Source organism: Melitaea cinxia, chromosome 27, assembly GCF_905220565.1.
Source record: "Melitaea cinxia chromosome 27, ilMelCinx1.1, whole genome shotgun sequence".
NCBI lineage: Eukaryota > Metazoa > Arthropoda > Insecta > Lepidoptera > Nymphalidae > Melitaea > Melitaea cinxia.
Window position 1 is genome coordinate 7,412,495 of NC_059420.1, and position 16,091 is coordinate 7,428,585.

The window sequence follows — 16,091 nt, forward strand, 5'->3', positions numbered from 1 at the left end:
TTCCTTATCATGGTACCAAACCTGGGATATCCCCTTTCCAACAAAAAAAGAATTATCAAAATCGGTACATCCAGTAGAAAGTTATGCGGTATAATACAACGTAGGTCGACGAAAAAAGCGTCAAGTAAAAACGCATTATTATATATAACTCGAAAAGTAGTTGTTAGATCTCAAATAAATTTAAATGGGACCAATTGGCACACACCACCTTTCGATTAAAACAAAATTTGTCGAAATCGGTCTACCCGGTCAAAAGTTCTGAGGTAACATACATAAAAAAAAAAAAAAAAAAAAAAAAAAAAAAAAAAAAAAAAAAAAAAAAAAATACAGTCGAATTGAGAACCTCCTCCTTTTTTGGAAGTCGGTTAAAAAGTAAAACAGTAGTACTTGTGCGCGAGTATACCCATGCGCAAACGCACCCCCTCCAGTTTCTTTCAGCGTTCTTTTTACATGACGCGAACTATAACAACATTAATATTAAACAGCATATTAAACAGTATCGGGCTATCGGCCGCGTTCCACAAAGTCGCGTGACTAACTCGTTGGCGCAATTTGTAGTTTGTAGTGCTTTCTGCTCCGCGGGTTGTGAGTTCGATTCTCGCCTGAGTCTGGGTGTAATATTGTCATTAATATATTTATAAATGTAATATTTCTATATTTATGTAATATTTCTATGTATATATTTATGAAAAAAAAAATTGCTATTACAGCCGGCTGTTACCTATAACACAAGCATTAAGTTGCTTACCGTAGAAACATACGACCATGCATGTATGTTATAAAACAAGTGGCGGTTTTCCAATTACAGTACTAAAGCGCAATATCCGGCATAATCTTCAACGTTGAAGGTTCCAACTACAACAACGCGTCGCGCAATCGAGCACTCTCAAAAGTAGTGCTTTTGTGTGCGTGTATGCAATCGATACCAACTCAGTAGCAGCAAATTAACATTTTTTTTAAGTTGGAATTGGACTACTTTTTGAGTAATCTTTGATAACGTGTATTTACTTGACTATTTCTTTGTCTACCTACGTTGTATTATTTATCAACGTAATTGAAGTGAGTTTTTTTTTTCATTTTGTGAGCAAAATTCACATTTCTATATTTTTTAAGGCACTGTGTTAACAGCGAAGGGTCAAACATGCTATTCATAAAAGCATGATTTTGAAATGTTTTTTTAGTTTTTGTTATTTATGCAAAGAGCAACACGAACGGGAGTAGGCATAGCGTTTTTTACCAATACAAAACTGTCTGCCATTTTTTACGGGGGAAAATCACACACACATGCACACTAATTCCCACACAAAAATAACCCTCTATCATTACAAAACTCACACATACTGAATTAAAACACACATTTTTCACATACACATAGATATATTCTGTGTCATTACAGTATAATGACAAGCCGTAACTACACTGACAAGTTGCTTACAGCCGTGGTTGTAACAACTATCGATACGCATTATCGATAAATTCAAGTACCCGATTAGGAAAATTAGATTTTTAAAGTGATGCAAAGATAAGGTGTTATTATATAGATGGAATTTATTTATTATGTACCACAATAATTATCATTTTTTGAATATCATATCAAAAATTGACCCCTCCAGCGGGATTCGAACCCGCGTCTCCGACTAACCGTGTCAGCGCTCTAGCCAATTAAGCTATGGAACGATGTACCCGCCAGAGTGAAATTCTTGATATGATGATTTTTATTTTCGGTTTAAGCGAACCGTAGACCTGGAGCTGGAGCGGTCAATTTTTAATATGATATTCAAAAAATGTTTAGAATCCCTAATGTGTGGGTAACACAAAAACAAAATCGTACATATTAATAATTATCATGTCAAAAATAAACTAAATGTTTATATCATTTTAAAAATAATTTTTAACAAAAAAAAACCGACTTCAAAAAGGAAACTAAAAAGTGAAAAATAAATTTAATTAGTACAAAGTAATTCGTATTTTGATTTAGTTAATCAGAAATGATTAAATAAATATTTTATAATTTTGAAGTCGGTGCCAAGTAAAACAATAACTACTCTAGTATCTACTCATAAGTTGTATTCAGTTTTCTTTCATAATTTGTTTCATTAACTATTAGGTTGAATACTGTTATTATCTGTTATTGTTTTGACATATCTAATAATATTTTTTGTACTTGTTTGTTGTGTGTGTGTTGTTTGTATTTGTTATTGTAGCTAGGTTGTTGTAGTATTTACTTGGCACCAACTTCAAAATTATAAAATATTTATTTAATCATTTCTGATTAACTAAATCAAAATACGAATTACTTTGTACTAAGTAAATTTATTTTTCACTTTTTAGTTTCCTTTTTGAAGTCGGTTTTTTTTTGTTAAAAATTATTTTATTTTACAATTTTTAGTGATGGGTAGACCTAACAAGGATGTTTTTTCTCTTATGTCGGGGGTTCGGAAACATACACAATACACAAGCACAAACACCCAGATCATGACAAACATCTATATGGCCAATACAAATGTCTGTCGTGCGCGGGGATTGAACCCACTAACGCCAGCGCTACAGCCGGTGCTGTGACCGCTGCGCTAACGCGTCGACATACTATGAGTAAAGTTCGCAATCAGGTGTACGTAATAACAACCGGGACTGACAGCCTAGCGTGTTCTCCAAGGCTAGGTTGGGAGAACCACAAGGATTAACAACTAGACCAAAAATAAATATTTATATAAACATAAATATCTACTCCGAGCGGGAATTGAACCCGCGACCGTCGGTGTTTAGGCGCCGCCGACACGGCACATGCACCGTTATATCAAAGCGGTCGTCAAACAGCAAAAGGTAACTGCTGTAAATTGTTGAGAAATTCCCTCGAGTGCTTATGGGCTCCATCATCGAACCTGGTTCTGCGTCACAGATGATCACACAGCAGGAAATTGCTATAAATCGTTGAAAAGTTCCCTCGCCTATCTTTCGTCTCCATCATCAGACTTTAATGGCACTTGTAACTCATATAGGTGCAAAGTTCTCATCAATAGAAAGGAATTACGTTTAAACAGCAGGTAATTGCTATAAGTCGTTGAAGAGTACCCTCGACTATCTTTCGTCTCCATCATCAGACTGAAATGGCACTTTATAACTCATATATATGCAAAGTTCTCATCAATAGAAACGAATTAAGTTCAAACAGCAGGTAATTGCTATAAATCGTTAAAGAGTTCCCTCGACTAACTTTTGTCTCCATCATCAGACTGTAATGGCACTTATAACTCATATAGGTGCAAAGTTCTCATCAATAGAAACGAATTAAGTTCAAAAAGCAGGTAATTGCTATAAATTGTTGAAGAGTTCCCTCGACTTCTTCTCCATCATCAGATCGACTCCAGACCTTTATTAAATAGTAGTGCTTTATAGTACGTAATGAAAATATGATTAACTTTACTAGTCACCCTTACGATTTTTGAAAATTTCCCTCGATTTCTCTGGGATCCCATCATCAGATCCTGGTTTCCTTATCATGGTACCAAACTATAAATATCTCCTTTCGAACAAAAAAAGAATTATCAAAATCGGTTCATAAACGAAGAAGTTATCTCCAAACATACATAAAAAAAATATATATATATATATACAGTCGAATTGAGTAGCCTCCTCCTTTTTTTGAAGTCGGTTAAAAAACCGGTGACAGTTGTTTATATTACTAGTTTTTAAAATGGATTCGCTTCAGCCTGTAATATCCCACTACTGGGCATAGGCCTCTTTCGCAATGTAGGAGAAGGATCAGAGCTTAATCCACCACGCTGCTACAATGCGGGTTGGTGGACTTAAAATGGATTAGTTTTCTATAAATATGAGAAATAAATTTTTGTGGGTTTTCTTTTTTCATTAAGAAAGAAATGTTTGTGCCGGTATATTTTTCCGTTGTTTTGTACAACCGAGATCGACATTTATCAACATACATCACAGCACTATAGTAGTCTATGGATACCCATTCCGCCATATTTGTTTACTTTTATTTTTGGATGGAGTGTATTTTATTTTACTACATAAATACATAGAGCAACACGGAGGGGAGTAGCCATTGCGTTTGTTACCGATACAAAACTGTCTGTCATTTTTTGCAGGGGGAAATTACACACATGCACACTTTATCTAATTCCCACACAAAATAATCGTCTGTCACTACGAAACTCACACATACTAAATTAAAGTCACACTTACATTTTTCACACACACAGATACATTTTGTGTCATTACAGTATAATGACACGCCGCAACTACACTGAAAAGTTGCTTACAGCCATGGTTGTAACAACTGTCAATATGCATTATCGATAAATTCAAGTACTCGGTTAGAGAAATAAAGTTTTTAAAGTTATACAAAGGTAAGATGTTATTATAAAAATAGGTTTAATTTATTATATACTACAAATCAAACATCTTCATGTAAAATAAACGATTATAAAGAGTAAAGATTTGATTGTTTGTTTGTTAGCATTGAATAGGCTTCGAAACTACTGGACCGATTAAAAAAATTATTTCACCATTGAGAAGCTACACTATCCTTGAGCGACATAGGTTATACTATATTTTCAAAAATATTAGGGATCCTTACTAAAACTCCAATAATGTAACCCAAGGGATAAAAAGATAACCTAAAAAAATCCTTACATTGTGTGCGCTGCAAAAACTAATGATAATAGAAATATATAATGTAGTAAGACTTTGTAGAACACATCATTATCTACAATAATTGTATTTGCTCGCAAAAGAAAAAAAAATGACTTCAATTACATCGACAAGTAATACAATATACGTAATATATACGCGTTATCAAAGGTTACTCAAAAAGTTGTTATCAGATCTCGATGAAATTTGAACGCGACCACATGATAAACATCAGCTTTCTATTAAATTAAAAATCATCAAAATCGGTCCACCCAGTCAAAAGTTCTGAAGTAACTAACATACATAAAAAAATACAGTCGAATTGAGAACCTCCTCCCTTTTTGGAAGTCGGTTAAAAAGTATCGCGACAGCATATGTCTAACTATTATAATTATGGCACAATACGTTTGGTGCAACGTTGTTGTGCCAAACAATGCCAGTCTACAATAAACGATTTAAAGTTAACATACATTTTGAGGAGTTCATGATGTACACGATGATGTCAACGAATCGGGAATAGGGACCGTAGCACTAATGGCATCATAAGATGATAGCTTGTCATCTGCTAGATTGAATGATTTGTTGATGACTCTGAAAGGATGGATTTAACATTGTTAATTTTCAAATTTGATAAATCTAAGCTTCATTTCACTATTATGACTAAGGTGAACCATATCTTGATTACCTTGTACATGAGGCAAAAAAAAACTTACGGGACAAAAACAGTGTGGCGTTAGTGTTGGTTTGGTGCCCTGGACTAATCCTTCTATTGTTCGCCAACACTTGAAAGTTAGTGGTATTGATATGATCTGAACAAATTACACTAATTTTTGTGGACGTCCAGGTTAATCTGTTGTTACAATTTTTTTCCATGTATCCTTCAAATTTGGATTTTTAGAAAACCTGCCAAATTTTTATATAAAACATTATGGTCGAAGTTCACATTAAATAATTCTTGTAAAATTTTTCAAAAATAATACTTATGTATACTTGTGTATTATATTTAATTTAATGCAATTTTATTATATAACTATGTTTATTGAAAAAAGCTAGCAATATAATATTTTCAATAAATCAAAATCTCAAAAATGTCTGTCTTCTTTTTTGCCTGTGCCGTTTTTATCGATAACCATCTACAAACAAACTGGTAACAACACTATCGCTCGGCGACAATGACGTCTCGGAAATAGACTCCGATCAGTCACTCGACCAATCCGCATATTGTATGAGGGCGAGCGGCCGGTGTTGGTAAACAAATCGAGTCAACACGACCGATAATATTTGTAATTTTTAAGTTTAAAAAAGGTTTAAAAGAAGTATACAAGTAATAATGTGATTAAGAAATAGTTACGTATGAAAGGTAACGCCATGTTTTAGTAAATTTGACGTGGCAGATCTTTTTTTGCAGCATAATACAGAACAATTTGGCATTTTTTGAAGGACGTTGATTCAATCGCGCAACTAGATTTAGTCTAGTAATCAGTGCGGCTGCAACTAGTTTTATTGTATGCATATGGCCATTTGGCCTTATACCTTGACAGAGGGGAACGCCTGTACATGGCTACTCCCCTCCGTGTTGCTCTTTGGTATATCATTTGCAACTAGTCAATTGTTTAAATGTTTTGGATCCATTTATTTTACAAATTTTTCATCTTTTATAACATTTGTTTTAATCTACTTTAACAAATTTGTAAAAGTAAAAAAAAATTAAAATATTATAAATCTAAGAATCCTAAATCCTAGTAAAAAAAAATCGACGCCATGTTGTTTCTATTGATGTTACACTCTGCGGGTACCTACCTACCGGATAACAGCTGTCAAAAAATGCCGCCACAATTCACCTTTGAGTCTTATCAGTTTTTTTGAATTAAAAATTCATCGATATTATTAAAAATACCTTCAACATTTTTGTGTTGAACGTAATTGAAACATCACATATTGGTGCCATATGCTTAATTGAACGGAGAGGCTAAAAGGTAATTGTTTTTATTACTAACAATCTTTTGATAATTTTTAGTGAATAAATTGTGTTTATTCTTACAAATATAGTAAAATACTGTACGTTTTGGTAAAATTTATGTGAATTATTAAAATTAAATGGAAACGTGGCACGTGCAAATGAGATTACCTTACATTTATAATCTTAATAAATTGTAAAATTTTGTTACAATATAATGTCTAATTATTTTTACAATTGATGTTGTAATTAAATTGTTAATAAAAGTAGAAATTTATTCTTAAGTATACGTAAAATTAGCTTTATTAACAGTAATACATTAATTAAATGAAGGTAGAAGTTAAATTGCTTTTTAACTGTGAAGTGTTAGAACAAAGACTTAGGAAAGTAATTTTTCGTTACAGATCAACAAAATGAGGAGAAATACCAAATATTACCTGCTGCTGTTCTTCACAGTGAGCTTATATTTCACCGTTTCCAAGTTAATATTTGACAAAGTGTATGAAACATCACAAGTTGTTATCGACGAGTTTTTCCACATACCCCAAGGAATGTTATACTGCAAATACAACTTTTCATACTGGGATTCTAAAATCACGACGCTCCCTGGACTGTACATGGTATCAACTGTGGCCATCGGCCCATTCTTTGAATGTAACACTTATAATCTAAGATTTGTTAACTTAGTTGGTTCATGTATTAATCTGATGCTATTCGCGTCCATGTTAAAGTTCATATATGCTAATCAAAATGGTAGTCAAGCGAAAAATGTTCTGCAAGCGTTGAACATGGCTCTCTTGCCTCCTTTGTATTTCTTCTCGCACATATATTACACGGATACTATGTCGCTAATGTTCGTGTTACTGTTCACGAGGCTCTGTATTATTACTCGCAGCAAATGGTTAATATTTATCATTGGATTGTGCTGTGTCGTCATGAGGCAGACTAATGTAGTGTGGGTAGCAATGGTATTCGGTCATAAGATGTTAAACATAATAATAAGAAGTTCGAGAGTTTTCGGTAATCGACACATATCTAAGTCTGCCTTATCGATGAGATCAATAACCGCTCAGGATATTGATCCTTCAAAACTAAAACGCTACTACAATTTGTACGATGCAGCTATAGCCTTGAAATATCATATGTCGACAGGTTTTTCGATAGCTTTTAGGTACACAAACATCTCCGATTGGCTTATCATGGTGCAGCAAATCGCGGTGCTGTTAACATTTATTATGTTCCTACTCTTGAATGGTTCGATTGTTGTCGGAGACAAAAAAGCTCACATGGTGACAATACATGTAACCCAATTATTGTATTTCCTATTATTCTACGGCGTATTCGGTCTGCCGTATGTCATTGCCAAGGCTTCTTCAACCCTAAAGCTTATGTTAAACAATAAAATGTACGTGTTATTCTTTTCAATATTGTTTTACATAATCGTACATTTTAATACGCTTATCCATCCCTACATGTTGGCTGACAACCGTCATTATACGTTTTATTTGTGGAATCGTTGGTTCAGGAAATATGATTTTGCGATATACGCAACAGTACCAGCGTACGTCTTCTTCTTATTTAGTTTATATGATAATTTAAAAGATCATAACTGCATATCGTTCTTACTACCGTACTCGATCTGTATTTTTATTGTTGTAGCATTGCAAAAGTTAGTTGAAATTCGTTACTTCCTAATTCCGTACATTGTTCTCCGGTTGAGGTTTGTCAGGCCGTCGTTTAAGATGGTTATAGCCGAGTTCCTGTACTACGTGATAATAAATGCGGTTACTTTTAACATATTCTTTACAAAAAAAATAATTTGGAATACGTTAGATGAGGTGCAAAGGATAATTTGGTAGGACGTAAATGTGAAATCGTAGTCTGTTAATGTGTGAGTTATGTATGTTTTTTTGTTTTATTAATTATGTTACAAAAAAGGCGCTGAACGGAAGATTAAATCATAATATTATTATTTAATTGCTATGTAACGAGAATCAATTATTTGTTAAGAGCCAGTTGTAACCTGTTGCCACTAAAGATATCTGCAGTAAAACAGAATCCAACTTTAAATTTTTTTGATATTTTTTTCGTTTTACCCACAAATTTCACTTTTATCAGTCAGATATTTCTATTTGCAACCTGGTTTTCATAATTATTGGCCATGAGCACATTTGCCTCCTATTGATATAACATATCAGTAACTTATGTGACAGATATGTTATTAGCATTTATTAAATCTTTTAGTAGACAAATATTTAATTGTTATAATATTGTAACCTATTGGGGGAATTATGAATTATTCTTGGTATAATTGTAAAAATTATCTAAATTTTACTAATGTTCTGTTTGGCGCCTGAATGAAGTCTGCCTTAATATATAACAGAAATGATATTTAAAAAAAAAAAAATTGGACGATACATTTGTGTGTGTAATAAATTAAAATAATTCGATATTAATAATTGGCAATGATAAGATACAAAGTAAAATTTATGTTTTTTTTTTTTGATTAAAACTCATTGCATGCTTGTTAATTAATATTGTTTGTATAATTTATATTTTTTGACAGATAGGGTTTATAAATTTAACCGACTCGCAAAAAGATAGTTTTTTTTTTTTAATTTGATAACTCTTGTGTGCTGTAAACCCGAATGTTTTTATTTTGTTATTTAATTTTGAGTACTTTTTCTATTTTGAGTGTGATAATGATTCCAATTTTTTTTTCGTATTTAAATAAGATTAAGTGAAAATTGATGTAATTTTTTTTTTCTGTAACATTCGATTGAATCGAAATAAAATTAACAATATTTTTTTTTTCTTAAAAATTTGTGAATATGAATCTTTAAGTTTATCGTAATTATCATGTAAAACATTTTTTTTTATTGAATTAATATAAGTGTAAATTAATTAATATTTGTTTCTATTTATCCACCAGAAGACATAAAGTTATCTACCAATTAACAGTATCCTACAGATTAGTTACAGCGCTGGATTACGGCTAATGCGCCGGCGGTTACGGGTTCGATCCCCGCACATGGCATACATTTGTTTTGGTGATGCAGATGTTTGTCTTGGTCTGGGGGTTTGTGCTTGTGTATTGTGTATTTCAGGACCCCCAACACAGGAGAAAATACTACTGGGGGCTGTTGAGTGTGAAGCGTTTGTTTAATTATATTTAAGTAAAAGAAATACAGAATCATCTATAATATAAAAATGAGTCGCTGGATGTGTTGCTAAGCGCAAAAATCGAGAACGGTTGGACTGATTTCGCTAATTCTTTTTTTTAAATATTCCTTGAAGTACGAGGATGGTTCTTACGGAGAGAAAAATTCAAAAAAAAAAAATTAATAAAATTAAAGAATCGACTGTTAGGGGATACGAAGTTCGCCGGGTCAGCTAGTATAATAATAAATAAATGCCTAATTGGTTTACTAGTGGTCGCTTAGTGGTCGAAATTCGATCATAATTAATTTAAATTATAAGTTTGAACGTTATTAAGGTTCTATTGTCAAATCTATACATATTTATAATAAAATGGTAGAAAACTGCACATTGAATATCTACAATCGATACCAAAGCCAAAAATGTAGTTTTTACAATTTTGACTAGCCCGTTGGCGCAGTTTGTAGTGACCCCTGCTTTCTGCCCCGAGGGTTGTGTGTTCGATTCCTACCCCGAGTCTGGGTGTAATATAAATATTTATTTATATATTATTTATAAGTATGTTTATCGAAAAATTTTTGTTCAGTACCCGTGCGAAGCTGGGGCGGGATGCTAGTTTTGGATAAAATTCTGAACTGATGTTGGGCACAGTAGGCAATGTGCTGCTCAAAATCTGGAGCAGCTTGACTGCGGTAGTACCTCGACTTTGCAGAAGATCACAGCTAAATAATACTGCTTTCAAGCAGTGTTGTGTCCCTGTTGGTGAGCAAGGTGACCAGGTCTCCTGGGGGGATGCTTCTGGTTTTGCAGACGTCTATAAGCTACGGTAATCGCTTACCATTAGCTAAGCCGTATCCTTGTTTGCCGTCTTTTTGCTTGTATAAAAAAAAATATGACACAGGTACCTACTGCAAGGGAAAAAAATTGAAATCTACATATATGGAATCGTATGGTATCGTATGCATGTGTGGGGTTTTTTGACAAAACCTACATTATCACATCAAAAATCGTTACCAGCTAAATGATTCATACGCTTATCAGGGCTAAGCAAAGCTATATATTGATCTGTCATGATTATACTAAAAACCATATAAAGTACCTATGGTATAGAAAATCTCTATCAAATTTTTTTTTTTTTTTTTAAATAAAAAAATCAACGTGATTCTAAAATAGAAAATAACAGAATAAATACTTTTTTGTAAACGGAATTTACTGGCACAGGGTTAAAGTCACGCCGGCGCGTTGAAAAGTTATATATAAAAAAATAGGTATTGAGAAAGATTCAATAACATTGACACGACAAAACATCTTTAACATTGAATTCCTTTTATAATCGATTTGAATTCAATTGAATATACTATTTTATTTTTTGTGTTACCCACACATTAGGGAATTCTAAACAATTTTTAATATCATATCGCTTAGGACCGAATATAAAATCATCATATCAAAAATTTCGATCTAGCGGGTACATTGTTCTTATAGCTTCAATACAGGTTCGCTCCCCGCTGGAACGGTCGATTTTTCATATGATATTAAAAATTGAATTTAATATACATTTTAAGTTTATAGTGTACCTGGTTGCTGCTTCGCGGCTTGCGAATTCGATTCCCGCCTGAGTATTGTAGTAATATTTGTATTTATTTATTTACTCAACGTGCAACGGAACGGACTATGCTTGGGGTTTCCCTCAAAGATGGGATGAGAAATAAGATCATCCGCGAGAGAACGAAAGTAACCGACATAGCCCACAGAATTAATAAGTTGAAGTGGCAGTGGGCTGGTGTCCTGTATCGCAGGACTGATCGCCATTGGAGTGGACGTGTCCTTGAGTGGATTCCGCGTATTGAACTTCGGCCCGCTGGACCGACGATCTACGTAAGATTGCCGGGTTAGGCTGTATGCTGATTGCGGAAAACCTGGATGGCTGAAATGGCTAACTGAATAACTGTCATAGATATTTCCGTAGGTATGTGTTGTCTATGTATATTAATAAAAAAAAAACGAGTGCTTTAGACCACACGACTAAAGTAACACTTATTTAGCTCCATCTAACTTATATCTTCCTCTCAACTTCCGTTCGCCTCGCCCGATCGAACTTTTCGTAACGCTCTCATCACGCATTCACCAGCTTACTCCCCAAGTAAAAAAAAAGCGTAAAGAAGTATTACTTCAAAAATAATTGTTTTTGATCCACACCTGGTCAGTGTTACACAGTTGATACGCTTCAGCCTGTAATATCCCACTGCTGGGCATAGGCCTCTTTCCCCACGTAGGAGAAAGATCAGAGCTTAATCCACCACGCTGCTATTGGAGCAGGGTTGGCGGATATATTTTTACCTACCATGAGCCTACTATGAGCAACGATAGTTATCAGGTGTATATGATAACCGGGACCGACAGCTTAACGTGCTCTTCGTGGCACGGGGAGACACAGAAGGACTTACAACCAGAAATAAATAATATCCTATCAGCAAATCCGGCTCACTATCTGTCGCTAAATTCGCCATGATTGTCTTTTCACCTTTGGATGACATAAATATGTATGAATTGTTTCTATAATATAATAAAAATAGGTAAAAAAACTTTTTAAGTTAAACGGTTTTATGTTAAACATACATTGCAATGTTTAAGATAAATGTACTAAAAACCAAAAAATAATAAAATAGATACAGTCGTGGGTATTATAAACATATGCATAGACTAGACTAAAATAAAACCGTGGGGCACGTCAATTGTCTACAATCGTTGATTAAAATGTTTGTTTTGTAATGTTACACTATAATTAGGCAGTTGTTCAACCGACAACGATGGACGTGTGATAAGTAGGGCTAGAATGTGGAAACAAGCTAGCAAGCTCGATTATAAGCGAGTTTTAGGGGTTCATAGTGGTGAGCGAGTAGTACTTTTATCATATGTTTTGTCGATTAAAGACAAACTACGAGCAGTGAAACGATTCCTCGCCAGCCAGCAGTGTGAATGTCCAACGATAAACTAGTTGAAACATCTCTTTTATTTACATGGAGTGTATAACTATTGGAATTTCCATGAGCAAGAAAATAGTAAGTAATTTCCTCACCGTCTGCGGGCCAACTGCCTATTTTAACGACGAATTAAACGATTCTTCTATCGCACATTAAGTCGATAATTTGTAGACAATTGACGTGCCCCACGGTTTTATTTTAGTCTAGTCTATGCATATGTTTATAATACCCACGACTGTATCTATTTTATTATTTTTTGGTTTTTAGTACATTTATCTTAAACATTGCAATGTATGTTTAACATAAAACCGTTTAACTTAAAAAGTTTTTTTACCTATTTTTATTTTCTAGTTTTTAGTTTTTATTTCGCATTCTGTTTAATTCATTTAGTGCTTCATTATTGCAAGGCCCATCTTAAATATTGAGGTTGTATAGTGCACTGTATTCTTCTTGTCAAGCCCTTTTATTTGATACCCATATTGGTGGGATTGATAAAAAATTGTTATCAGACATTTGGTAGCGGCGGCCAGCTTAGATTTCAATTTTGCATAGTAAATTGTATTCTACTTGTTGAGACCTTTCATTTGATACCCATGTTGATGGGATTGATAAAACCTAAGTTATCCGCCATTTTGTAGAGGCCGCCATCTTGGATTTTAATTTTATATAGTACATTGATTATACTGGTTGAGCACTTTCATTTGATACCCATATTGATGGGATCGATAAAACCTACGTTATCCGCCATTTTGTAGCGGCCGCCATCTTGTATTTCAATTTTTTATAGTATATTGTATTCTGCTTGTTGAGCCCTTTCATTTGATACCCATTTTGATGGGATTGATAAAACCTACGTTATCCGCCATTTTGTAGCGGCCGCCATCTTGGATTTCAATTTTTTATAGTATATTGTATTCTGCTTGTTGAGCCCTTTCATTTGATACCCATATTGATGGGATTAATAAAACATAAATTATCCGCCATTTTGTAGCGGCGGCCATCTTGAATTTATAATGATAATGAATAAACATAATTGTATTGTCACCAAAATCCAAAGTGTATACAAAATTTCAGATTAATCGGTTGACAGGAAGAGGGTGAAATTTGAATTACTAAATTTGACCCAAGAATAAATAATAAATAAAAAATAAAACAAACGGGGTGAGCTAAATAAAACCGTTTAAAAATGAGTCGCTGAATGTGTTGCTAAGCGCAAAACTCGAGAACGGTTGGACCGATTTCGCTAATTCTTTTTTTTTTAATATTCCTTGAAGTACGAGGATGGTTCTTACGGAGAGAAAAATTCTAAAAAAAAAAAATTAAATTTCCTGAAAAAGTCTAAAAACAACACTTTTCTATACTCCCATACAAAAGATTTGTGATAATACTTAAAAGTCAATTTGAACTTTAATACCATACGATAAAGTTTGTGTTAGGCGATACGAAGTTCGCCGGGTCAGCTAGTTGTTTATATTTATATATGAGTATGCATGTAAGTGTGTAAGCATTCGTATGTATGTATATATGTATGTATAATTTTATAATCTATTGTGATGTATTTTAATTTCTATAACAATTATTTGTACACTTCCTAACCGCTTTTCTATGTGCTGTCCTATACCCAAAGGTTGTCTGGAAGTAACTTTGTACATCTTCCTCTAATTGTACTACTTTTGTTTGTATCTTATAATGGTGTGCAATAAAGAATATTATTATTAATAATACCTAATAATAATCCTCTCCGAGCGGGAATCGAACCCGCGACCGTCGATGTTTAGGCGCCGCCGACACGGCAGACGCACCATTATACCAGAGCGGTCGTCACACATTTGTTTAACATACTATACTTATGAAACGAATGCATCAGGATCTAGAACAAATAGATGTCATTGTATGTTAAACATGAACATTAACATATAATAACAATTCAGCGATAAGGTTCTGTCTATTTCTACATTTTTTTTTAATAAAAAGAGATAAAATTTATATAAAATAAATATTAGAATTTATGTTAATAATATTAATATAAATAGTCACAGCACTGGTTTGTGGCCGTTGCGCTGGCGGTTACGGGTTGAATGCACATGACAAACATTTGTATTAGAAGTCAAATAACCTTTTAAACAGCTAAAATAATATTAATAAAAAATGCTATTCCAGTGATTAAGATCTTTGTCATTTGCCTTGCAAATTTTTATGTAAAAGTTTTTTTTTTAAATGTAAACATCTATAGGCGAGGGTAAACCTGATTGTTGGCTATATGATGGAATATATGTACTGTACTAGGTACTTATATAATAATTGAGTTGTGGCGATTTTAATGAAATTTTTGAAATATTTATATATATATATATATATATATATATATATATATATATATATATATATATATATAAGGAAAATAAATGTTTATTAAATAAACTGTCATCGTTTTCTAGAGGAAATTCGTAATATTGTATTTTATCAGCATGCCATATTTAGTTCCTGTCATAATCTGTACTTTTATGTCTATTACTTGTACAAAATAATTTTCCTCCGTCCTATATATGACATCCTTCCCTGTGATATTCCCCGCCCTATAAATGTTCAATGTTTGTTGATGTTAGTGTTTAGTCCCTACTGTACATTTTTGTGTAAATATTTTGAAATAAATAAAATTAAGTTGTAAATAAACCATGTGTCTGTCCTAGTGTAATTACTTTGTAATAGTTTGGTTACTAACAGTGGTTGTCTTAGTCTAACATTAAATGTTCGTGTTGTTTTAGGTTAAGGTGTAACAATGAAAGTCTTACTATTTTGCCTGTTTTCAAAATTAAATTGAGACTGATATCTCAACTGCACCGATCAATAAATCTCTTACGTGAGTTCTCCACTCTACGTGACATTGGCGGAATCAACCGTGCTTCTCTGGCACAACTGAAAGCCATTAAACCAATCAATCAATCAATTTCGATGTTTCACATCTGACAGCTGTCACGTGACGGCTTACATTTTTATTTTTTCAATGTACATAAAAGTCATGTTTTATGACGATAAACTAGTGTATCATATATATTAATACGCTAAGGTTAAGACGTTTGCGTCCCTTTTTAGAAAAAAAAATCACAATTACTCCACATAAATTATATATCATTTTATAGATAATTGCTTGCTCTACCGGCATGAGCAACAAAAAAATTATTGTTGTTTTTTTTTAAATTAATTAATTATTAAAATTATACGACAGCTTTCAATTTGAAACAACGTCAACATGATTGACGGTCGCTATTCTTTTTACTTATTTAGTGCGAATTAATCGCACAGGTCTATTGCTAGTAGATATAACTTATTACTATTGGCAT

The 16,091-nt window shown here is 33.2% G+C and overlaps 1 protein-coding gene across 1 annotated transcript; it reads left to right on the forward strand.

The window, feature by feature from the left end:
- Positions 1 to 7,020: 7,020 nt before the first annotated feature.
- On the forward strand, positions 7,021 to 8,500 carry LOC123666935 (putative Dol-P-Glc:Glc(2)Man(9)GlcNAc(2)-PP-Dol alpha-1,2-glucosyltransferase). Its single transcript, XM_045600948.1, has one exon. It carries the CDS (start codon positions 7,021 to 7,023, stop codon positions 8,464 to 8,466), a length of 1,446 nt encoding a protein of 481 aa, XP_045456904.1. The 3' UTR covers positions 8,467 to 8,500.
- The last annotated feature ends 7,591 nt before the right edge of the window (positions 8,501 to 16,091 follow it).